The sequence below is a fragment of the Melospiza georgiana genome, chromosome 20, assembly GCF_028018845.1.
Source record: "Melospiza georgiana isolate bMelGeo1 chromosome 20, bMelGeo1.pri, whole genome shotgun sequence".
Taxonomy (NCBI): Eukaryota; Metazoa; Chordata; class Aves; order Passeriformes; family Passerellidae; genus Melospiza; species Melospiza georgiana.
In genome coordinates this window covers 1,704,044-1,729,327 of record NC_080449.1, presented here as the reverse complement: position 1 = coordinate 1,729,327, position 25,284 = coordinate 1,704,044, and the positions used below count along the sequence as shown (strand labels likewise).

Here is a 25,284-nt window from a genome sequence, read left to right as displayed (position 1 = left end):
TGACAAACGCAGCACTCAAAGCCAGGTGCCACAGCTGCAGAGCAGGCAGGGATGAGATACCTCCAGCCATCAGCCTAAACATTACCCCAGCAGCCACACGACTGACAGATGACATTCCCCAGCTCATCACTCCCAGAGTATGCCATTCATGTGGGACTGGGGGAATAACCAGATCCTAACACAGCATCACAGACTGCACTGGGGAGGAAGGGACCTTTCAAGGTCATATAGTCCAACATCTCTCTCATGGCAGAGACACCTGCCACTTGCTCAGAGCCCTGTCCAACCTGGCTTTGAACGTTTCCAGGGATGGGACACCCACAGCTTCTTTGAGCAAACTCTGCCAGGGCCTTTCCCCTCTCATAGGGAAAAACTTCTTCCCAATATCCCGTGTAACCCTGCCCTCTGGCAGTGGGAAGCCGTTCCCCCTTGTTCTGTCACTCCAGGCCCCTGTCCAAGGTCTGTGTGCAGCTCCCTGGAGCCGCGCTGGGCCCTGGGCCGGGCTCCGCAGCCCTGGGGGAGCCGCCGGCCCGCTGAGGCCCGAGCGCTCCCGCGGCGGCTGCGGGGCCGGGCCCTGGCGGCGGGGGTGGAGCCCAAACGGGCCGGAGCCCCGCCCTCCGCCTGGCCCCGCCCTCCGCCTGGCCCCGCCCCGCCGCCCGCAGCCGCCGCGGCCCCGCGCCCGCCCGTGTCCGTGCCCGTGCCCGTGTCCGTGTCCGTGTCCGTGGACGTGGACGATGGTGGCGGCCCGGGGCGCTGCCGCCCGCCGCGGAGCCCTGCTGCTGCTGCTCACCGCCCTCGGATCCTTCCGTCTGCGCCTCGCCCGTGCCGGTGAGTACCTCCTCGTCCCCCCCACTCCCGTCTCCGTCTCCTCTCCCTTCCCCCGCAGATGCTCGTGTCCTCTCCTACGACGAACCCTGGTGCGGTTGCTCCCCCTCTTCTCCCTCATTATCCCCATCCCCACCAGAGATCAGCATCCGTGAGTGTGAGTGTTCTTGGGTGGAGCAAGACAGGAGATGCCCCCGTCACAAAGCTCCACGGGGGTTTCTCCCACCCCGCAGCGCTCCCCGGGGACGGGCAGCGCCTCCCCGTCACTCTCCTGCCCGCTGCTGCCGGCAGGGGCCTGGCAGCGGGTGGCAGCGCCGCGGGGCTGGTCCCCAGCGGCTGTTTGAGGGGGCTGGAGGGACCCAAAGATGTGGATCCTGGAGTGGGGAAGGAGCACGTAGTCATGGGAGCGGCCTTCATGAAGCACCTTTATTGGGAGGAAAAAATTAAAACAACATCAAAAACCACAAAGAAAAAAATAAGGGCGCTGCAGTGACCCGGGGAGCCTCCGGGGCTGCGCTGGAGGGAGCCCTGTTTGCCCAGCTGCCTCATTGCCCCGGGAGCGGCCCCAGCACCGCCCCGTTACACCGGTGACGGTGACATTTCTGCTCTCCGCCGTGGCAGAAGGAATGGGTGGCCTTCGCGCCTTCCCGTGCAGCACCGCCCTGCTGTCTGCCGAAGGGTTGTTTCGGGGCGTTCAGGTTTAATTTGCTTGAGGTTCGGGGTCTGGGTTAGGACATTTCCCCTCCTGGGGCGTGTGGCAGCGGACGTGCTCCGTGTCCCCTTGCGCCGTGCCCGCTGCTGGGGTGCGCAGAGCTGTGCTGGGCACCAACAGCGGCCCCACAGCCCCGGGCAGCCCCAGGCCCCGCTGCTGCCTGCGGGGAAGGCTGTGGCTGCCCGCCCCGGGAGGGGCCGTGTTCCTGCCTGGGTACGGCCTGTCTCGGGCAGGTGCTTTCCGCCTGGCTGGCGCAGGAGCCGGCAAGGGCCTCCTGGCTCCCAGCATTGTTTGCGAATCCGATATTGTTTCCCTCGTCGGGCTCCCGGCAGCGCGGACGCCGGGCCGGCGGACGCCGGGCGGGCAGCCTGCTGTCACCGGGCCGGGTGGCCTCTCCGTGCTTCTGAGGGGCGGCGGGAAGCTGCAATATCAAAGCGTCTGTGTGTTTCCACGTCGGAGGGCTGGAGGCAGAGGTGGGGATGCTCCTGCGCTCCCCCTCTTCCCACGAGCCAAGGCTGGGGGGGCACAGCCAGAGGTGTTGCTAACACAGGCTGAGATGAGAGGAAGGAGATCCGGGCTCAGATGAGCCACCAGTGATCCAGCATAATCTCTGCTCCTCCTGAATTTAGGGGTTAGTGTGGGATCATCTGGCCTGGCAGTGCTGGTTGGGCTGGGTCACTTGAGGGGCTGCTGGGGTGGCTGTGCCCAGGTGCTGTCAGGGAGTGATGACAATTTCCTCTTCCCTTCCCCTCCCTTCCCAGCACTAGGAGGATGCTGGAGACGAGGTGAGCATGAGGGGCCTGGCGCCACATCAGCAGCCTGTTCCAGTGCTGGGATATTGCATGCTCTTGGCAGATGTGGGATTGGATTTTCAGCTCAACCTCTTTCCCCTGAGAGAAGCTGGGGATGGTGTCTTTGCACTGTTCCCGACAGCAGCATCCCATTGCCAGGAGTTTGAGGTTGTATGGCAGGTGGCAGTGGGGAGCTCCAGATAGGTTTCTCCCGGGGATGGCGGAAGAAAATGTCCCTAGGGTGCTGGGCAGGCAAAGGAGTCTGTCCCAGCCCCACCACCTTTCTGTGAGTGCAGTGGGGCACAGGAAGCATTGGCTGTTTCTTCTCACTTTATAATTGCCTTTCTGAGCAGATGGGGCCAAGATTGGCTTTCTCTGGGGGTGGCTGCGAGTGGAGGTGGCAAGCCCAGGAGCAGCTTCTGTGGTATGCTGGTGAAACTGGCTCCTGGCAAGGAGGGATCCAGGGAGAAGTCCTGCACCACCATACTCATGTCCTCCTGCCTCTGCAGCTCCATCAAAGCTTCTTCAGAAAGCTTCAGGAGGTTGGCATCTCCTCCTCCTCCTCACTTTCCTTGGCTGGCGCTGCGACCCAGAGCCCCTGCAGCAGATGCCATCTCCCGGGATGCAGCTGCACGTGGCTCAGTAACATCCTCATCTTGCTGTGAGCCTGATCCAAGCTGGAGAAAGGGCAGCAGTGCTTTGGAGGTGCTGCAGGTGGTTTAGGTTTGCTTGCTACTCCTCAGCTGGGCTTTTTTCTCCCACATGTCTCTATGCATCACACCAGGCTTTGGGCAGAGGGCCTGCCTTGCTTCGTTTTCTGGCTTCATTTCCTGGAACATGAGTGACAGCCATATTTCTCCCCGCCTCTTGAGTAACTAGGTTGCCAAATTTCATCTATTATTATCATTGTTATTATTGTAAACAAAAAGACCCCAGTTTTCCAAAGGGGATGACAGGCTAGAACCCCATTTTTTTAATAATCCTGAACCCCGTTGCCGCAGCCATCAGTTCACATCCCAGACATCTGGAGAAGATGCTCAGCAAAATCTGAGTTTTGTTTCCAGTCCAAGTGACCCATTTGGCCATGTTTGACCTGCTGGCTCTGCACTGCTGCTCCTCCTCATGCTGCTCTGCAGGGACGTGGGTGGGAGCACAGATGCTGCTGTTGATACTGGCTGCCCCTGCTCTGCAGTGGTGCAGGTACTGCTCAAAATTCCCAGCTGGGCATGGCTAGGCAGGAGCCATCCCCTAGGAAGTTCCCAGGCTGAGCCTGTGGTGGGACTGTCCATCTCTTAGCTTTTCCTCCTTGCCTGCTCGTCCATCGCTGCACTGGGAGCAGGGTTGGGACTCAGTGGGTGCAGTAGCCCCAGGGACCCCCATGCTGACCCCTGAAGCTGCTGCAGCTCCAAGCCACTCTTGGGAGCAAGACATTGGGACTGGTACTGCACCTGTGGTGCTTGCAGGGGCCTGGCTGCCTTGCCAGATGAAGGGAGTGATCTCAGCCCTGCAGCATTCTCTGGGTTGGTCTGCAGGTAGCAGCCCCAGTTTTTTCTTGAGGCACAGGAAAGGTTGTCTGGGTCCCCCTTGGGAGTGGTGGTGGGCAGTGATCCCATCCAGTCACCACATCCCTTCAAGCCTCCCGTGGTGGGGGGTCCTCTGCCACACTGGTGCAGACCAGGTGTTTCTCCAGGCAGCAGCTAGGGTGCTGCCCATGTGGTTTTATTCTTGGAAATAACGTCTCCACCTTGTTATCTGGGGTTACTTGTGCTCAGCTGGTTCTTCCTGTGGGAAAGGAGCCCTTGTGGGCATGAGGTGTGGAGGAGCTGGGATGTGCACCACAGGCATCCCACAGGGCTCCAAGGAGCTGGTACCCATGCCAGGGACATGAGCAGGGCTCCGTCTGCAGGCCTGAGGGGGGAAATGGGTGGAAAGATGTCTGATAATTCCAATTACAGAATCAGCATCAAGGAAGAGTTTATGGAAGAGATAGGGTGAAAATCCCTCATCCCTTTTGCTGTAGCTTTGTGGGGACTCACAAATCCATGTGCACCCCAGCAATACCCTGGGGATGCCGATGCGTGGAGAGCTGGAGCTCAGGGTGGGGAGGCTGGGATTCTGGAGCCAGGGGCCTGCTTGCACTGTGCGGGGTCCCGTCCTTTGGATCTGCAGTTTCCTGGCAGCTCTGGAGACTGTTCCCCCACCCCAGGGATCCCTCAGTTCCCAGAGAGCCTGAGTGTCCCCGCAGCTCGGGGAAGGTGCATCGATGTTTGCCTGAACTGTCTCTTCTGGGCCATGGGGGTATTAAGGGAGGAAATCAGCTTAGCCCTGCCGGCTGCTGCCGGGGGGGCACAGCATCAGGGGTGCCAGCCTGGGCAGGGCACTGGGGACACCGAGCTTGGTGGTAGATGCTGGAGACTAGAGGAGTGGTGGGGGCTATCAGGGGTGACAGTGTGGCAGGGGGAACGGAAGGGGTCACGGGATGCACAGTGTGCTGAGGACAGGAGAGGTGTGGCAATGCTGGAGACAGCAGGAGTGACAGCACAGTGGGGACTCTGGAAGGAGAGAGTTAATGGGGGCTGCTGCACACAAGAGCGATGGGCGTGTTGTGAACAGGATGGGTGGTTTGGTGCCCAGGGACAAGAGGGCTGATGGGATGGCCTCTCCCCATGTGCAAGGTGCTGGGTCCCTGGCACAGGGTGCAGAAGCTGCCATCAGTTCCACCCGTGCATTAAATCCATAAACACTGTGCCCTGGTGCTGGGGCCCCACCAAGAGCTCTGGGTCTGGTCCTCGAAGGGAGTAGTGGCTCCCCTGGGCCGGCTGATCCCTAAACCCTTGGGGCTGGCCCCAATGCCACTGCCAGCACTGAGGTATCCCCCTCCTGTGCCTCGGCATAACCCAGCACTGCTGCTGCTCCAAATGGCAGCTGCAGGCCTGTAATTAGCCACTTTGTGAGCTAACGAGAATTGCAACAGGAAGAAACTGTCCGTTAAGTGCCTGGAGTGAGATTTGAATTGGTGGAAGGAAACGCAGCCAGAGCAGGTCCTGGTCCTGCCTTATCGAGCCCCGGAGCACCGTGGGCTGCAGCTGCCCCTGTTAACCCACGCACACTGTGGCACACGCTGGGCTGCTTCCTGCACAGATAGAGGATGGCAAAGCTTTTGAGAGGTATTCCCTGTTTGGGTGGGAACTCATGGCACTAGGTGGGTGATATGTCAGTAGAGTGCTGTCTCTGACTCATCAGGATACAGGGGTTCCCTGGGCTCCTGGCCTCTGTTCCCTTCCCACAGAAAGGAGACTGTGGTGGGGGTGGAGACAGGAGGTGTGGAAGGTGCAGGTCTCCAGTGCACCCATAGCACCCATGGCTGCTCTTGTGGGCAAGGAGCTGCTCTGCCTTGGGGACTTCATCATCTTGCACCTGTCAGAGGGAGTGAGAGGGCCCTAAATCAGAAGAGAGGGCAACCTGGTGAGCTGCTGTAATGTGACCCATCCTGCAGCAATCATTCCTGGCTAGGAAGGAGAGGGTTTCCCTGAGCTGACTCTTCCTATGCAGCATATACCCCAGAATCTCTAGGTCCAGCTCTTTTGGCACCATCTGCAGCCCTTTATCGAGAGCCCTCGGATGCTGCATGCACCAGCACCCCTAGGATGCAGCTGTGCATCCCATGGACACCCAGTTTCTGTGTTGATGGGGCCTCTCAGTTTCTGGGTTCTGCTCCATGGGGCACAATGGCCCTTTATCACTGCAGGTCTTTATCACTGGTGGTGGCTGAATCAGTGCAGGCATAGCTGTGGGTGCAGCCACAGCAGGGTGGGTGCTGCAGCATTTCTGCCTGCCTCTTGCATGCCCACCAACGTGGAGGGTGCCCACCTGGAGTCCCCTTGATAGCCCTTGTTCCAAAGACTGTTGTTCCAAAGACGCTTCTTTAAAGACTATTCCAACAGCTGTAGAGGTTGACCCCTACTGCTCCAGCACTCATGGGTGAGGAGCTATGTCCCCAGGCATCTGTTTCAGGCTCATGGGCTGGTGGGAGTACCAGGGCTGGTGCCAGGCAATGACTAGACAAAGGGAGCTGGACAGACAGACAGAATCCCCACCTTGAACAATGCCACCTCTGAGCCGCTGGAGGCATCAGCAAAATTTTGCTCGTGCCTCTTTCCCAAGGGCTACAAGATGTCTCTGGTGGTGGTGTGGAATGCTTTGGCTTTGCCAAAGAGCATCTTGGCCCTGGCAGGTGCAGTGGTGCTGCTGCTCTGGATGGATATTTCCAGCCGAGTAGTGAGAGTGCATGGGAGCCTGTGTCTGCTTTCACATGGCTGAGCTGTGGTGGCCCTGGCCTGGCAGCTCCTTGGGTGCCGAGCTGTGGGGTGGACTGCCCTCTCCCACCTCCCTGCCATCACACAGAGAGAGTTAACCCAGGACTGTGGCTCTGCTGTGGCTCAATGGGCAAGTGTGTACCCGTGGGGTGCTCTCCTGCTGCTGGGTCGGTGCCCAGGAATGCCCTTAGGAGGGAGCTGGACCCCACTCCCTTCCTTCCAGACTGCTCAGTGCTTCAGGTGGTGCTTGCTGTGCACCACAGCCTGGCCACCACCTGCTTCACTTGTGATGTGGTGCAAAACTTGCCCAATAAGAAGGGAATTAAAGAACCCAACCCCAGCCCCAGCAGGCTCAGTGCATGTGCAAAGTTCATTGGTATTTACTTGAGAAAAACCTGATAAACAAGTCTCAAAGTGGGTGGTTCAGGCTGCAAAGAGCAGCCAGACGCACGGGGATGAGGTGGCACATTGGTGGCAGCCGGGGTCCCCAGCACAGGTGGGTGTGGGTGTGCATGGAGTGGAGCAAAGCCAGCAGCAGGTTGGGGTGGGTAGGCCTGGGGAAAGGGCGTATGGCACCTGGTTTGCCTTTGGATTTTTTTATTATTTCTTCTCTTCCTGAGTGTCTGAAGCCACTTGTGGCTGGAGACGCCCTGGCACAGCAGGGACACAGGTGGGACGCAGTGGTGCACATCCTGGCTGTGGCAGCTCTGCAGGGCTGCACTTGGGGCTGTCAGCATTCGGGGTTCTTGAGGCTGGGATGCCCCTCACTGGCTTGATGCCTTCCACACCAGCCACAGGCAGGGAGAGCAATGTTCTCTGCTACTTCCTGGCTCTGCCCAGTCTCTGCTGGGGTCTGGATGTGTGGTTTGCTGGAGCAGTTTCCAACCATCCTGGTGCTATCTCCTGTTCCCACGGCCCTACCAATCCAGCAGGCTGCCAGGGCAGGGAACAGGGATGTTTCTGGCCTAGTTAAGTGCTTTGAGTAGTGATGGCACAAATTTCCATTCCCTCAGCCTGCTGGAGATTGCCTGGTTCTGCCCCAGCCTGGAATCACAGGAGCAACTTGGGATTTTGGGGTGCTTGTAGATGGGGTCTCCTCTAGAGCAGGGACAGACTCTGGGGGAACACTGATGTTTGGGAGGCAATGTGTTTGGAGATGCCGAGGGCTTGGCATCTCCCCACCTCTGCAGGAACCTGGCTCAGCTCCTCCTGGCCCTCCCTTTCCCCCTTGGCATTGAGCGTGAAGCAGGAAAGGCTCTGCAAGCCCACCCTGATGGACTCAGGGCTGCAGCATGGGTGCCCACCACACTGCCTGTGCTGCCCAGCCCAGGGCTCTGGGTTGGTGGCCCCAAAGCAGCAGCAGCTGGGTGAGGATGGGGGTGGGAGGGGGAGAGTGGTGAGGATGAGGCCTTTTTCCATTGTTCCTGGGTGGGGCTGTGTCTGGTGGCACTGTCCCATCAGTGGGACTGTCCCCTTGGTGGGAGCAGGGTGCAGTAGAGGTGTTCGCTGTGCAGGCATGGGGAATGCTCCCAGGGGTTCCCTACAGGTGTTCCCTGTCCCCAGTTTGTGGCACAAGGCTGCTGGCACTGTTCCTTGGCCATGCCAGAAACTGTGCTGGAGATCATCTCTGCCAGCTGGGCCAGACCTCAGCACCACCAGCCAAAGCTGGGAGTCAGGACACAAGCCCTGGTGGCTTCAGGGATGGGAGCTGGTGACGTGTTGCATCTGCCTGACTAAATCTGCTGAAGCACAAAGAAGCATTTCCAGCTGCTCCCTTCCTGGTGGAGCAGCACACAGCGGTGCTGCTGCAGGATACGGGGTCACACTGGTGCCACATGCTCTGTCCCCAGCGGTGACGTGATGTGACCGGCATCCCCCCAGCCCTGCTTTGCGGGGTCAGCGCTGCTCCGCTGTCTCTGGGGGAGAGGGGGCTTGGCTGCTGCATTTTCCAGGGCAGGAGCACGGCAGTGACGTGAGCAGCTGCTGGCAGTGGCACAGGGACTGCCCCGGCAGTGATGCCAGCTGTGCCCAGGAGTGGGCATTGCTCCCGGGGTTCAGCCCAGTCCCCATCCACCTGCTTCCTAGTGCAAGAGACAGCAGGGCAGGTGGATGCAGCTGGGTCAGGAAGCCCACCAAGCTGCGGCCACCAGCGGAGTGTCCATCCTGCAGTCGCTCTGTGTGTCACTTGTGACTGGTGTGTGTCACCTCTGCTTGGTGTGTCACCCGTGGCTGGTGTGCACTGCAGCTGCTGGCAGTCCCTGCCGCTGACTCACTTCAGGAGCCACATCCCTGGGCGTGGGGCAGGGCAGGTGAGGTGCTGGGATACCTCAGCAAGCCCTGCTCCTGCCTGCTGCTGAACAGCAGCACTGCCCCTGCCCAGGGAGGCTCTGGACAGGGGGAAGTGAGACCTCGGGGGCTGAGGTCTGATGGGGGCATCATGCCAGCCTGCCTGCCTGGTGCCTGCCTGCCAGCCTGCCCTGGGCCTGCTCCAGAGTCCTCCTTCAGAGCCAGGAGCACTTTGCAGAGCTGGGAGGGAGCCACGGCCAGTGCCAGCTGGCAGTGGAAGTACTGGGAGGGCAGGCTGCAGGCAGGGCCCTCAGCAGCTCCCACATTATCTGGCTGGAGGAGGATGAGGAAGAAGAGGAGAAGGAATGACCTTGGAGTGGAGCTGGCAGAGCCCACACCACTGCAGGCCCTGCGGGGGCTGCTGCCGCTGCTGGGCTTCTCTCATGGCCTTGCCGTGGTCTTGCCTCAGCCTCAGCCGGCATGCAGGGGCCCAGCGTGGGAGTGAGACTGGCACCCCGTTCCCCAGACACCCCAATATCCCCCCTCAGTTGCCCATGTCCCACCAGGGGCCCTGTCCTGCTGCCACAGAGGGGCCAGACCCAGTGGTCCTGGGCAGGCTGCTCTGTGCCCACGTGGCTGTGCAGCCAGAGCCCTGTGGGCTCAGCCCAGGCCCAGTGGGCTCTGCCAGCTCCCACTGTTGGCACCGGGGCTGGCAGCTGAGAGGGAGGCTGGGTGTTGGCGTTGCCAGGACCTTAAACATTCACAGCAGTGCTCGGTGCTAATTAATTATCCTCTTACGTTCACTTTTATCTCTCTATCTGCAGCAGTGACGCAGCGGGGGCAGTCCCTGCCTCCCTGGCCACACAAATGTCCTCCTTGGGTTTATTTTTGTTTCTTTTTCACCTGTATGTTTTGGCATGAGTATGGAAGAGCTGCTCCACCCAGTCTGAGACTGCCGGTGGCTCTATGCCCTGCCTGGGCACCCCCTGTCACAAGCACTCTGCTGAGTGCCACCCTGGATGCCTGGCACAGCTCTCCCCAGGGTGAGTCCTTGGGGATGGAGCTTTGTGCTCAGCTTTCCCCCATGGATAACACATCCAGAGGCCTTGCTGCTCACCTGACCGTGTTTCCTCCTGGGCACAGGTCTGTTCCTGCTTACACGTGTCCCCAGCTGATGCCCACCTGCCGTGTCTGTGCCAGCTGCTGTGTCCCGCTGGCCTTGGGCTGGGGTCCTGCCTGCAGGGAGTCACTCAGCTCCTCCAGCACCAGCAGCTCAGCCCAGGCTTGAGCTTGGTTTAAGGGGTTACCCCAGTTGTGCTGTTCTGGGCTCCCTGCCCACCTGCACAGGAGTTGAGCACCATGGCAGGGCAATATCAGCAATTGGAGCATCCCCCTCCTCTGAACACCCCTGGCACATCTGGACAGCAGCATCCTGGCTGGGCTGTGTCTGGTGCTGGCTGCACATTCCATATCATTCATTGCTTGCTCCTCTGGTCTGTACTGTCCTGCTGGCAGGACCATTCCGGGCTAGGGTCCTCACAGGACACAGCTGCACCCCAGCTTGGGTCCCTCTGCCCATCCCACTTGTGGCCAGGCCATGCTGGGCTGCACTGGTGCTAAGCAGGGACTGTGGTTGGGGTGGGGGGATCCCAAACTCCCCAGATTCAGCAGCAGCCCTGCAGCTGCAGAGGCAAGACTGGGAGCTGCAGCAGGCACCCTGGCACTGTTACCAGGTGGGTGGCATGGTGGTGACATGGCCACAGCTGGGTGGAGTTGGGACCCACATACTGTGCCAGCCCAAGTACTCTGCCTCAAGGTGAGTGTTCAGGAGGGGGGGACCCATGGCCAAAGTCTTGGGGAACCCAACGTGTGCCTGCTCAAGCACTGGACAGGTGGCACCAGCCACAGGAATGCGTGAGTGTGCAAGGGTGGGGCAGCATTGGGGCAGTGTAGTTTGACAGCCCCACAGGGTGGCAGCGGTCAGGGCTGGATGTGCCCATGTGGCACCCGGGTGGTGGCACACAGAGCGCTCGGTCCCCATCACCTAGCATGGCACTGAGGTGCCCACTCCCACCAACAAAGGATTCTCCCTGCTGGGCTTTGAGGTGGGCTCAGGGAGTAAAGCCCCTGTGGGCCCCCTCAATCCACAGGATGCCCACGCAGTAATGCCAGCTCACCAGTCACTGGCTGGTGACACATGGGGAGCTCTGAATTGCAGCCAGTGACAGCTGGGCAAGCACAGCTCATTCCTCAAACAGAGATAACAGCCTTCACTGGAATCCAGCCTGGGCTTTATGTACCCAGTTGCTGGGCTCTGGCTCGGGGCTCTGCACCCACCACTCCTCACAAGGTGGCTCTGAGGCTCTTGTCGGTGTCTGGCTCTGTGGGGTGACCCACACTGGGGTCACTTCCTCCGCCAGTGATCAGCTTCTGGCAGCACCTGCTTTGGGAGGAAGTGTTTCCATGAGCCTGTGGCACAGACAGGGGCCCCTACAGGTGTGTTCCCCACTGCCCCACGGGGCTGTGACATGTCCCCAGCCTAAGGCTGCACAGTGCCACGACCACCTCCTGCCCTGTTTTTTAAACAGAGTGGCCTTGAGAGTAACCCTGGGGAGGTGAAGCCAGGAGCCAAGTCCAATTTCTGTGCTTAGACATCTGATTATTTGCCCATTAAGCACTAATTGCCCCCCAGCCACATGGCCAAGCCCCACACTATCCCCAGGGAACAAAGAGTCCAGCAAAAAACCCAGCTCCCATGGGCACAGTGGACACTTTCCCCCACCCTGTCCACACCCTCCAGGCAGCTGTGCCTGCTGTGGGGGTCAGCCAGCGCTGAAATTGCAGTTGGTGCACCCTTGCCAGTGGCAGCCAAGGTGGGGAAGGTGATGACTTCCTCATGGAGTGGAGTGGAGAGTTGCCTGGGCACAGGCTGGAGGTTCTTAGTAGCAGCTGCAGCCTCCAGGGAGCAGTTTGATGGTGAAATACGGCCATGCAAAAAGCAAGGGGTTGCATATCCCACTGGGGTGATATCTTTCCTGCACCCTTGCTGGGGGAGCAGAACTGTTATGCTTTCATGATTCGTCTTCTGCCGTCTCTATCCTGTTTAGGGCTCTAAGCCGTGTGCTTGGTGCTGCCCCATCAGTGCTGGAGTGCGCCAGGGCTGTGCCAGGTGTTGCCGTCCCTGGGCACAGGGGCAGGGACAGGGACAGGGACAGGGGCAGGGACAGGGTAGGGGCAGGGACAGGCGCAGGGGCAGGGACAGGGACAGGGGACAGGGACAGGGACAGGGGCAGGGGCAGGGGCAGGGACAGGGACAGGGGACAGGGACAGGGGCAGGGACAGGGACAGGCGCAGGGGCAGGGACAGGGACAGGGGACAGGGACAGGGGCAGGGACAGGGACAGGGACAGGGACAGGGGCAGGGACAGGGACAGGGTAGGGACAGGGACAGGGGCAGGGACAGGGTAGGGACAGGGACAGGGTAGGGACAGGGACAGGGGCAGGGACAGGGACAGGGGCAGGGACAGGGGCAGGGACAGGGACAGGGTAGGGACAGGGGCAGGGACAGGGACAGGGACAGGGGCAGGGACAGGGGCAGGGACAGGGGCAGGGACAGGGACAGGGGCAGGGACAGGGACAGGGACAGGGACAGGGACAGGGGCAGGGGCAGGGACAGGGACAGGGACAGGGACAGGGGCAGGGGCAGGGACAGGGGACAGGGACAGGCAGGTGGCCGGTGAGTTGCTGGTGCCGGTGTGGGCAGTGAGGGCTGCCAGGGACTGCTCGGGGTGCGTGGGCAGGTGCTGGGAGCCTGTTCCTGCTGTGATTCATTGCCAGCCTGGCCCTGCTCCCAGTGCAGCCCCACAGTGCTGCTCCCTGCCTGCTGCTGCCTGCAGGAATGCTCCGGCTGGTGAGGGACAAGGTGAGGGGCAGATAGGGCAGCTGTGTGCCACACCCTCAGCCAGCTGTGCAACCCCATCTAGCTGTGGCCCTGTCCAGCTCTTCCTCCCACGCAGTTGTGCCCAGCCTGAGTGCTGGGTGGACTGAAGGGCACCTGATTCCACAGCGCCACCGCTTTTGAGGGAAAGACACTCCAAGCTGCAGCAGGACCAGCAGTGTCACCATCAAAGCTGGGACCCGGTTGCGCCCCAAAGAGCCCCCTGCCACCGGTGGTACCTGAGTGCTGGCCCCTTGTGTCACAGTTCCTGTCTGTCTCCAGCTCTGCACCTGGTTTGCCACCATCACCTGGCCCAGGACTCAGCTTTGTGTAGGACACGGGGACCTTGTGCCCAGAGAGGTCCACTTCCTGGGATGAAGACCCAGCCACGATGGCACTGCCGTGGCACAATGGGTTGGTGAGGCTGGACCTGGGGGACTCATGCCTGGGAGTGGCGTGAGATGCCCCATGAAACTGTGAGAGAGGTTTGGGGTGCAGTTCAGTGCCAGGGAGGGCTGGCTCCCGCTGCTTCCTGCAGGGAATCCTGAAGGGATGGGAGCCTAAGTCACAGCACTGTCACATCCTGCCGAGGCTTTGAGGGAGTTTGTGGCTTTTGATTCAACAGTCACCACACCAGCATCAGTCTGTGCTGGTTGGATTTCATCTCCCCATGCAGGGCAGGCAGCAGCAGGAGATCCTGGTGCTGCAGCACTCCCTCATGTGTCCCACAGGATGGTGGCACCCTGGGGCTGGGGACCCTTGGGGGGTATGGGCGTTGCATGCTCATCACTGCAACTGCCTTGTGCATGTCATGGAGTCACAAACTACCTCAAGTTGGAAGGGACCCATGAAGATCATCGAGTCCAACTCCTCGGTAATTAAGCTCGTGGTTAATTCCAGGTGGTAATGGCCTTATGGAGGCAAGCTGGGGTCTTGGGGCAGCTGTGGTGAAGCCCACTGATAGCTGGGAGCTGCAGCAGGGCAGCCCGGGGCAGCTGGGTGCCCCTTCAAAAAGCTGTGAACAGACCTGGGGGTGTGTTTGACCCCTGTCCCCCTCCTGAGCTGTTTTGTCCTGTCCCCACAGCAGCGTCGTGTCCCCGGAGCCTGGACTGTGCCCTGCAGCGCCGGGAGTTCTGCCCGCCAGGCTCAGGAGCCTGTGGGCCCTGCCTGCCCCCCTTCCAGGAGGACGACCACGGGCGCTGTGTCCAGAGGCAGCTCTCACCCAGTGGTAGGTGCACCCACCCTCCACCCCTGTGCCTGCACACCTGCCCTGCCCCTCTGCAGCTCTGGGAGGTTCTGTGCCCCAGGACAGCCCCCCAGCCCAGCAGCACCCCATGCTCTTCCTTCTTTCCATGGCAGCTGTGTCTCTGTGGAGGCAGCTGCTCTTCTCCTTCTCATCCCACTCACCTCAGCTGGGGAGGGGTGGTTTTGGGCTGGCGAACCCGTGCTGCTCTACGTGCATCCTGCTCTGGTGATTGGCCCTGTCAGCGCTGTGGGGAGCTCCAAGGACAGGAGTAGGACAGGCAGCTTCTGGGGATCTCCAGGATATTCACGGTCTGCCTGGCTCTTCCAGGGTTCAGGCTTTGCAGGAGCAGGGGAGCCGTCTTCAGCACACAGAGCAGTGACTTGTGCTGCCCGTGGCCTCACCCATCCCAGGGTGCCAGTGGGATTTCAGTGCCTGATTCCCTTTGGTTTGGGATATTGGTCGGTGGTTCAGGACTGCTGTTTCCTCCTTGGGTGATGCCCAGCATCCATGCTGGGAGGGCTGGAGTCAGCTGTGCCTGGGGGCACCGGTCCCTGGCTGCACACCAGGGCACCGAGGCTGTGCTGGGTGTCATTCCTGGCTCTGTCCCCAAGGGATCTGTGGGGCTGTGGCAGCCTGGGTGCAGCAGCCTGTGGTCAGCCATCCCACTGCTACTGCAGTGCTTGAAGGGTGCTCCCAGCGCGGCTGTGGCACCTGTGCCCCTGCTCCAGCTGCAAGGACAGTGCTGGGGGCCAGGCAGAGGCATATTTCAGTGTGACAGTCAACTCTTCATGCAGCTTGGAAAGCTGTGGCAGAGTTATTTCTGTGCCCCCGTATCATGAGCTCACCTCACAGGTAAGTTAAGACCATAATTATGGCTCTACACAATTATTTATTGCTATAAAGTGGAGTGGCCTCTGTGGCTGGGGAAGAGGCCAGGACTGGCCACACCCTCAGGCTGTTCCTGGCAGGTTCTGCTGGGGACTGCCTGGATGCAAGGTACTCTGGAGCACCTGAGTCACCTCCTGGTGCAGAACCTATTGGTATCTCCCCCAGCCCACCCTTCTCCACCTGCTCTTCACTCTCGCTGCCCCCAAAAGTCTCTTGCTAAGGGGTTCCCAACTCCTGGGGAGCTTCTAAAAGCATGCAGGATGGACAAGCACTGGTCATTGAACCAGGGAAGCAGGTTCCCCTGCATCTGAACTCCATGCAGACATGGAGAGATCCTCTGAGTTTTAGGGGATTGCTTTGTGTTGTTGAGCATGTTCAGGGTCCTGCTGGGGGGCAGTTGGAGATATCCTTCACCTATGGCTCAGCCCAGGTGGGCACACGGACGATGTCAGAACCCAGCATGCCTTCAGTGCCATTTCTCCTAGCAGGAGAATTACCCTGTAAATCAGAGGGGAGACCCCCAAAGCAAGACCCTTTGGCTGAAATGAGAGGGATGGCTGGGGGGATAAGAGGGGCTGGCACAGGAATAGGGTCTAGACTTGGTGTTTAACAGCAGTCAGTGCCCCTGCCACAGGTTCTTCATTCACTGGCACTGAATGGCTTTAGCAGTTGTTTATAGTTCATTTTTTAATGTGGAGTCTTGAGAGCAAATTCCCCTCTCACAAGGGCTGCACATGTGCTGGCATCTCCATAGCAACCCAGCTCCTTTCTGAAGGATGTGCCCACAGTTGCATCCTTATGCAGAGAGATGCAGGACCATGGTACCATCCTCTAAGGACCCACCATGGCAGGATGGTGATACCAAAGTCTCTCCCAGTCCTATCCTCTTGTCCCAAGCAATGCTGCTAGCTTGTGGCAGCAAAAGTGTGGGAACTGTGTTAAATAAAAAAAGGGGATCTCCTCCCAAATCCTTTGTTTTAGCATTCTGAGGATGCCCAGCTCCTCTTGGCAGGGAGGCACCATTTATTTTGTTATGGGGGCTTTCTTTCTCATCCTGCCTGTACCTTTACCTGGTAGCAGCCCTGGAGAGGGCTGTGAGGATGAAGAGGGGCTGTGATAGCTGCATTTAGGGGGAGATGCAAGGCAAACAGGGGGCCGCTGTAGCCCAAGGATGCCTAAGCCTTTGAAGGGGATACCCATGCAGCCCTTTTGCTATGTAGGCAGACACTTTAAAGGGTTACACATCCTTGAGCCACTTGTGACTGCTGGTGACACCAATCCTGGGATCCTGCTGCTGTGCCATCCCCACTGCTGCTGGCAGGAGCCAGGGATCCTCTCCCAAAAGCAGCTTCTTGAGGTGAAACGCACCATTTGGGGTCTCAGGAGGGCATGTGAGTGTTCCTGCCATTATGTGTAGGGCTCTTGGCATACCTGGCACAGAGATGCGATGGGATGGATGGAATCTGGGTACACTGCATCCCACAGCTGGCTGTCTGCACCTGGCTGCTGCTGTCTTGCACAGGGCTCTGAGCTCCCCAAAATCCCATGCACTCCATGGTGCTGCATGTGTCTGTGCTGTGATGGGTTGGAGCGATGGGCTGTGTGATAGTTGGTGTTATCCTGCTTGTGCTTGACCAGCATGGAGCCCCACTGGGCTGCAGGAAGCACTTTGGGAAAAGGGGCCTCAGCTCACAGACATGGATGTTCATCCTTCCCTGCTCACTGTGCCACTAGCATCAAAGAGGACAGCAGCCATCCTGGGCAGGACTATAGCAGTTAGTGGATGTATAAGAATTTTGTGCCCTCGTGTGGACACTGTCAGTTACAGGTTTCCTCAGCCCAGGGCAGAAGCCTCATGTGTCTCTTCTTGGTCCCTGTTTCCCCAAACTGTCAGGGTAGGTGTGTGTCCCACGGTTGAGCCCTGAGGAGCGCCAGGGGCAGAGCAGAGGGACTGGGGGGCTGTGTGCCAGCCTGGCCATGACATCCTGCCGCAGCACTGGTGGCAGCTGCCATGAGGGGGCACCCAAACCCTGCACAGGCCCTGCCTGCTCCCCTGAGTGCCCCTGAGCATGGCCTGTGTGCCCTGTCCTGTCTGTACCCTGTGTGCCCTCCCTGGACGCTGTTCCTCCCCTGCATCTCTGCTCCTGGGGCAGGAGCTGGGGCTCTCCTCGGCCCCCTGTTCCCTGGAGCAGCTCAGGGCAGCGTCTCACACACCCACAGTGCCTGGCAGCACCCAGCCCTCAGTGCCCTCAAAGGCCTGCTGGAAATTGTGGCATCACTGGGGGAGGCTTAGCTGCCACACAGAATGGGAGGCAGGCAGCTTTTAGCCACTTGAAGAGAATGTGATGATAAAGCTGGTTAGTGCAGGTAAGGAGCACAACCCAGGCCCTGCAGCAATGCCAGGACCCCAAACCACTGCCTCAGTTTCCAATGTGCCACTTGGCACACCCCCACAGGGTGGGAGACTGAGGAACCTGGCAGCTGCTCTGGCTGTTTTTTCAACTTTATTTTCCTTTTTCCAGTCACATCACATCCAACACCAGCGCAGCCTGGTGGTGGCACACATGGGATGGACAGGGTTGTCCCCTATGGAGACAGACTTTTCCCAGAGTACAGAGGTGAGCTAGAGCCAAATGTCCCCCTCGCAGGCATTAGGGTGTCCCCTGGCACAGGGCTATCCCAATCCTGGGCACCAGGGTGTCCCCCTCAGGCACAGGGCTGTCACACTGGGTCCCATGCAACTCCCTTGCCCGTTGGGAGACGTAGGCCCTGTGCTAGCACCTTGTCACCATGGCACTCACCCATTGGGCACAGCACTGGCACAGCCCCAACCTGGCACTACTTGACCATGGCACTGCTCTGGGATGCAAAGAGCCAGGGAAACCCAGGGCTCTAGCTAAGGGTAGGAGGCTGGGGGCAGTTTGGGGACAGCAGGGCATGGAGGAATGTAGGGACAGTGACTCTTGGTGCTTTTGTTTAAAGCAAGAGTGTCCCCCTTTTAAATTGTTTTTTTGGCTCATGTGGTTCTGAGTCATGGGGCAGCAAGGTGGCGGTTGTGCACAGCTCCAGAGGGAATCAAGGTTTATTTCCAAACACTGGATATGAGGACAGATTCCAGAGATGTAATTCTTATGAACTTGAATTATGTGCCAGTACCACCTTGCCTTAGTGTGTCTGGATTTAGGCCCCAGGGCTTCTCTAAGGGGACAGTCTGAATACGGGCAAAGGAAGCAGGGGTAGGATGAGGATTGAGATGGGGACAGGGATGTCTACTGCCTTTGATGTTTGACTTTAATTCTGTTAAAAGCAGTGGTGAGTGTCAGAGCTGGACTCTGCTTGATGAGCCTGAGAAGAGCGACTCCACTCTTGCTGCAATGCTGTCACCTCAGGCCAGAGTGGGATCCTGCCTGTGCCTAATGCTGCAGGAGACCCCTGAAGAGCAGATGTCCCTGGTGGGCACTGTGCTGGAACGTGGGCTTGGACAGCCACCTGTGAGATGCTGCTGGGGCCAGCCCCTGGGGGTACATCCCTTGCTGCATGGGGCTCCCAGAGGAGCTGCATCCCACCAGGCACTGGGCAAGAGCCAACCTCTCTGCTGGAGCAAGGGCTCCCATGCTCTGCTGAACAACCAAGCTGAGCTCTGCTCTGGAGTGGCTCCAGCCACTCTGCTCTATAAAGGACCCTGGTCTGTTTTTGAGGTGAAAACCAGTGTTTGGGGTGTCCCCTGACTGTAACTGTGCTGAAGCTGCCCCTCACCCCTGAGGCAGCAGGGCAGATGGGGAGTATCTGTCCTGGTCCAGCTCCCATCCTTCCTTCCTCGGAGCTGCTATGTAACCCCAGGGGCAGGTCCTGCACATTAGGTGCTGGCACCCTGCCCTCTCTCACAGAGCCTGCAGGACCTGCTGCCTCTGGCATGAAGGCAGATGCTGTTGCTCCTGATCCTCCAGCATTTGTGGGGTGAAAATCCCAGTGAACGCAGCAAGGACACGTGTGGGTCCCGGGGCCCAGCTTTCAGAGAGCTGCATCTGAGGGGCCTCAGACTGAACTCCTGTGTTTGCTGGAGCTGGGACAGGAGCCCCTTCTTGGGGGTACTGGTCTCGCCCTGGGGGTGGGCACACACCTGCACCCCACAGTGCCCATCTCACACCTGTTCTCCCCTAGGACGGACCTCTGTTCCCAGCTTGGAGGCAGAAATTGATTTTCTTGCGGATGTGCTGGCCAGGCAGGAGGCTCCTCGCCACCACCCACTACAGGATGGCAGACCCAGGAGTAAGTGCTCATCTCTGTTCCTGGCGGTGCCAGGGACCCCCTGGCAGCCAGACCCTGCACCCCTGGCAGGTTTGCCTTCTGGTGCTGCCTGGGCACCACTCACCACTGCTCTGTCTTCTCCTGCAGCCACCCTGGTGCCCAACAGTGGCCGGCAGCGTGTGGCCAGTGGGCTGAGAGAAGGGCGTCTGCAGCAGGATCCCACCGGCGCCATGGCAGCCGCCACCCTCCCCACCACTGCCACCGTCCAGAAGTACCCGGTGGAGGCGTCCCCCATCCCTGAAAATGACAACATGGTGCTCGGTGAGACCCTGGCACTCAGAGGAAGAGGTTTCACATCCTCACCAGGGAAGCATGGGCTGGTGTCTCCATGCTGCCAGCTCACCTGCTGTCCCTTGCTGTCCTCTCCGCCTGGCAGGGCTGATCGTGGTGTGCACGGTGGCCGGGATCTCAGCGCTGATCGTGGCAGCCATCTGCTGGTACAGGTGAGCTGGGGCTCTGGCCACTCCCTCAGTGACCCTGTGCCCAGGGCAGTGCATTCCCATGCTGCCCAGGCTTGGAAGAGGGGCAGGAGTCCTGCCAAGGCACGGCATCAGCTGGCTGGGGCAGGAGGACAGTAGGGAGACACCTCCGTGCCAGATGCAGGCTCCTGGGAGCAGATGGCACCTGGTGTGGGCATCGCTGTGGCACTGGGTGCTGACACTGCCCAGGCCCCGTGGGATGGAGGTGGTTCTGCCTGTCACAGCTGCCATCACAGGGAACAGGGCTGACCCTCCAAGGGTCACTGGCTCCTCAGTGGAGTCGTCTGCTCCTATGGCTCCCCACATCCTCTAGGATGAACTAGAGAAGTCATTGTGCCTACAGTGGGCACTGGTGAGGCACTTCAAATCCTGGGTTCAGTTTTGGGCCCCTCATGGCAGGAAAGACATTGCAGGGCAGGAACATGTCCAGAGAAGGGAATGGAGCTGGCGAAGGGTCTGGAGCACAAGTCTTATGAGGAGCAGCTGAGTGAGCTGGGAGGGCTCAGCCTGGAGAAAGGCAGGCTCAGGGGGACAATCATGCTCTGAACAGCTCCCTGACAGGAGGGGGCAGCCAAGGGAGGGTCAGCTCTGCTCCCAGGGAACAAGGGACAGGATGAGAGGAAATGGCCTCATGCTGTCTCAGGGGAGATATAGGTTGGATATTAGGGAAGATTCATGTAAAGGGTGGTCGGGCATTAGGCTTTAGGAAGGGCTGCCCAGGGAGGTGGTGGAGTCACCATCCCTGAAAGTGTTCAAAAAACATGTGGGTGTGGCACCTGGGGATGTGGTTTAGTTGCGGGCTTCGGCAGCGCTGGGTTAAGGGCTGGGCTTGATCTTAGAAAACTTGTCCAAGCTTTGTGATTCCAATGCCCCTTCCTGGCAGGCTGCAGAAGGAGGTCAGGCTGGCACAGAAAGCAGACTACTCAGCCCAGCGAGTAGCCAGCCCCCTGCCCTATGACAAGATCTCGGTAAGGTGCCCGTGTCCCGCACTGTGAGGTGTTTGGCACACGGGACTCAGTGCTCTGCTGGAGGGATTCCCACACGGTGGAGGCCCTCCAGCAGCCAGCCTGGGGCCCTCCACAGCCCAGTCTCCACAGCTGTTCCTGCTCTCTCCACAGCCTGGGGACAAGACGCTGGCTCAGAGTGCCCAAATGTACCACTACCAGCACCAAAAGCAGCAGATGCTCTCCCTGGAGAAGTAAGCAGCCTGGTAGCAGACAACGTGTCTGCCATTAACTGGGATGGTCCTCGTCGTCCCACTGGGTTTCACCTCCTCTCTACATCTTCTTCTCCCCAGGCATAAAGAGGAGCCCAAGCTGCCGGACTCAGCATCATCTGATGAGGAGAATGAGGATGGAGACTTCACCGTGTATGAATGCCCGGGGCTGGCTCCGGTATGTGGGTGCAGGAGAGCCAGGGGTCCCTGTGCCTGTGGGGGTGTCCAGTAAGTGCCTGGGACGTGCACTTCAGTGTGAGGAGCCTTTTCCACGTGTTCTTCATCAAACTTATAAGTGGTCCAACCTCTGCCCCTCTGTTGCCCCCATGTCCCTGGCCAGCTCCCACTGAAGCTCTCCAGTGGGCAGGAATGCATGTCCTGGCACAAGGATTTCCTTGGGAGCAGATGACTGGAGCAGCCCTTGGCCCACCTGACCCACGGTCCCGCTGGCGACAGGGGCATGGTCACCCTAGGCACGGGGCTGGGGGGGCTCGTCCTTGTGCCCTCCCAAGGCCTGGAGCAGACATGAGACCCCTCACAGCCAGAGGGTGTTCTTGGCGAGCAGGGGACTCTGGGGACGGGCATAACAGCCCTGGCTACAAAGAGCACAAAGGCACGAAGAGGAGCCTTTTACATGGTAATAGCTGCCGAGCGCGGCCATCAGGGCCCAGATCCAGGGTCATCAGTGGGTCTTTACAGGCCCATTAAAGGGCACTTGATCGCAGGCAGGCAGTCTGGACAGGGCATCCAATTCCTGCCAGCCGTGCTGTGGAGCCCATCCCGGGGTCCCCAGTCGGATCAAGAAATGTTCCTGCCAGCAGGGCTAGGACTGCTGTCCTGGGGTCCCCAGCCTAACTGTGGGGTCCCATCCCACCCAAAACCTTGGGTTTCACACATGACCCCACCTCATTCCCTCCTGCCAGGAAGGCAGCACCTTTCCAGGGTGACGGGAGTCCTGGTGTTTGTCATCCATTGCAGCGCACTTGGCAGCCCCCTTCCCCTCCTCCCTGCCGCTCTGAGGATCAGACCCAAACCCCTTGGGCTGGGGCAGCTGAATCCCAACCTGCTTTCTGACCTCCCACCTTTTCTTTCCGCCATCCCTCTCCCGCCGCCGCGGCAGACCGGAGAAATGGAAGTGAGAAACCCGCTGTTCGACGACTCGTCCCTGCAGCCCTGCAGCCCCAAGCCGCAGCAGTAAGGCCCCGTGTCCTGCGCCCGGCCGAGCCGGGGAGCGCCCGCAGCTGGGCCGAGGGACGCTGCCAGACTGTTCGACGCCTGCCCAATAAACACCCACTAACAGCTATGGCGGGGGGATCGCCCCCGTTTCCAGCGTCCTTGTCCTCTTTGCTGCTGTGATCGCGTCCCTGCGTTGCCGTTTGCTCACAGCTCTCACGGGCGCAGGGGGGCGGCTGCTTTGGCACAGAAACGGTGGGGGAAGGGGGGGCTGCGGCGCTGTCCCTTTGTAGTTGGCTCTGAGGAGGGGGCTGCTGCCCTAGCTGAAGCCAGGCTGATGCATAGCAGCTGGTAAGGAGCCAGAGAGAAGGTCAGAAAGCAGAAGAGGGCCAGGAGGGCTGGGCACGCTCATGCCTGGCATCAGGGCTGCCAGCCTGCCCAGAGCACCTCTGCCACGGATGGAGCCTTTTCCTGGAGCAGGTGGCATCACTGAGGGCTTCAGTGCCCGTTCTCCTCCGGCCCTGCCTGGGCAGCTCCTGGCAGCAGGATAGAGCTCCAGGAGCCAACGGCAGGAGCAGCTCAAGCAGGCACTGGCATCAGTCCCCAGGCTGCTCCTTCAGATGCTGCCCTGTGCTCTGACCCCAGTGAGAGTGCTGGGCTTCAGGACAGTCCCAGTGCCACTGTGGCCTGGGAGCCATCAGTCTGTGCGGGCAGAGGATGGGCTCTCTCTTACCCCAGGCCTCAGCGGGGTAAAAGCTCAGAAAAAGTGTTCAAGGTTTTGTTTTTAAGCTTATGTGGCTGTGGGGGAGAAAGGAATAGGACTGGAGGGAGCTGGGGTGGCTTGAGGGGACTAGCCAAGGCATGGGGGCTTTGCTGTGCTGTGTCAAACCCCACAGAGCCCATGCCCGGGCAGCATACCTGTGGAGCCTGACACTGCATTCTCTGAGCATCCCTCTGTGGCAGGTGACAGTCTCCACTGCTCCATCCCAGGCACCTCTTGGGCCCCAGGCACTCCCTGCACCCCTATGTTGCCCACATCCAGCCTCACCAACATGTTCTTGCTTGGAGCCCAGTGCTGCTCCTCCAACCCTCCCGGGTGCGTAGGCCATGAACCCCTCCAGTGGAAGGCCCAGAACAGGGTCTGGGTTACTTTGCACAGGCGTGGCTTCATGTCCAGGCCCTGTTGTGGACTGTCACGGACACAGGTCACCATGTATGCTCACCGGAGCCATTGCACACTCAGGCAGGCATGGGCAGGGCAGGCAGCAGTGGCAGAGATGTGCTGGTGCGTGGTGGTGGCATGGGGACTGTCCCTGTCCCTGTCCCTGGCGGGGTGGCTGACAGAGGCCATCACGGCACAGATTCTGTCCCCATGTCCTGCGCTCCCCCTCCCCTGGGCTGCTGCCACTCTTCCCACACCTCTCGTTGTTGTTGTATGAATTGTAGTTATTTTAAAAGGAGATTTTATTAAACGACCATGTTTGAGACCCATGCGAGTGTGTGGTGTGGGGCCCGAGGCTTGGGGGGCTCCTCTCGACAGTGGGGTGGGACAAGGGGACAACAAGGGGGCATGCTGTGGTCCCCAAACCTTCCCTAGGGAACGGTGAGCAGCCATTCTGCTTCTGCAGCTGGAGTAGAGTTCAAATCCTTCCCTAGGGTTTCCCCAGGCACAGAAAGAGCCGGGGATAATTTTCTTGTCCCTCAGTATTTGCCAGGTTTCAGCAGGGAAAGGTCGGTGGGAGCCCCCGCACCCAGCCCTGCAGCACCCACCAGCCGCCCCCTCCGCCCCTTGCCCCCGGGGCCCTTAGCACCTCGGGGATGACAGATAAGGGCTATCGAGTCCCCGCATTGTGTGCAGCCCGGATCCTTTGATCACGCCAGCCCCCCATCAAGCTGATACCATCTCTCCAGGTTTCAGCAGCCGGAGGTGGGTGCTGACTCACCGCCAAAGCACCCACCCAGGATGCTCCTCTCCTGGGAGTCTCCAGCTGCACCCCTGGGCAATGCACACCCCAAATAACCCGAGATGCCCCCAGGGCTCAGTCCTGGGAAAACCCAGCCTAAAACCCACTCCTCTCTGCCGAGGTCCCCAAATTTGTCCTTCCTTTGTTCCCACAACCCAGCTGTCTCTCTTGGAGCACATCCAGACATTTTGGGAAGCTCTAGCTTACAGTAAAATTTGACTGTTCTGCTGGGAAGACCCCCTTGCCCCAGGCATGGAGGCCACAGGAGCCCTTGTGCCCTGGGAATCCCTGTCCCTACCACACATCCAGGCATGGAAGAGTCATTTGTCCAGGAGCAAGGGCCCCTGATGCAGACACCCAAGGCCTTCAGCCCCCACCTCACTTCCCACAGCTGTAACACAACAGGGTGAACTCACTGGTGTGTTCAGGCACTGTGATGGTGTGGGCAACACTCACATTATAGCCCAGGGCCTTCATAATAAGGGGACAGAACTGGACCAAAACACCCCCTGTGATTTTCCCCAGGGCCAGGTTTGGAAGCACTGACTCCATACTGTCCTCCTGGGCCAGCTGCAGCCCAGCAAGCTGTGCTGACAGGGACCAGATCGGTGTTCCTCCAGGCATGGGGTTTCTGGAGATGAACCCCCTGTCCAGCCCTCCTTGGATGGTCCTGGAGTGGCCCCCCCTCACCACAAGACCCTGACCCACATGCAGGACTGCAGCCCCCCTTCGCTGGGCACTCCGGGGTATCCAGCACAACCCTCCCAATGGCCCTGCCATCACCTGCCACAGAAAAGGGTGGTCTGACCGTGAATAAAACATCACACATACTCATCCACTCCCTTAAAATCCCAAGCAGCTGGAGCCACACCAGCACACTCAGCAGAGGAAGGATGGGCAGATGTACATCTCAGCCCACTCCAGCCTGCTGCCATCTCAGCAAAGCCAGTAAAGCAGATGCATTTCTTTCTGCTCTCATTTTCTTAGCGGGATCCCACTGATCCCCGGCTGCCTTAGACAGAGACAGGCTAAGCCTGGAACACTAGCAGGTTCCAGATATGGGCTGATGGAAGGATGCATCTATCCATCTCCTCTGGAGCAGGCAGAAGAAATGTGGTCACTGGTGCTCGAAAACTCTACACAA

The 25,284-nt window shown here is 59.6% G+C and overlaps 1 protein-coding gene across 1 annotated transcript; it reads left to right on the top strand.

Moving 5' to 3' along the window:
* Positions 1 to 650: 650 nt before the first annotated feature.
* NPDC1 (neural proliferation, differentiation and control 1) lies at positions 651 to 23,657 on the top strand. Its single transcript, XM_058038276.1, has 9 exons — positions 651 to 828; positions 13,951 to 14,094; positions 19,162 to 19,269; positions 19,396 to 19,569; positions 19,685 to 19,751; positions 20,671 to 20,755; positions 20,906 to 20,985; positions 21,085 to 21,181; positions 22,124 to 23,657. Exons 1-9 carry the CDS (start codon positions 735 to 737, stop codon positions 22,199 to 22,201), a joined length of 927 nt encoding a protein of 308 aa, XP_057894259.1. The 5' UTR covers positions 651 to 734; the 3' UTR covers positions 22,202 to 23,657.
* The last annotated feature ends 1,627 nt before the right edge of the window (positions 23,658 to 25,284 follow it).

Coding starts and splice junctions, on each gene's coding strand:
- NPDC1 (XM_058038276.1), top strand. CDS start 735: ATGGTGGCGGCCCGGGGCGCTGCCGCCCGCCGCGGAGCCCTGCTGCTG. Junction 20,756..20,905: donor TGCCCTATGACAAGATCTCG/GTAAGGTGCCCG, acceptor CTCTCTCCACAG/CCTGGGGACAAGACGCTGGC. Junction 20,986..21,084: donor CAGATGCTCTCCCTGGAGAA/GTAAGCAGCCTG, acceptor TCTTCTCCCCAG/GCATAAAGAGGAGCCCAAGC.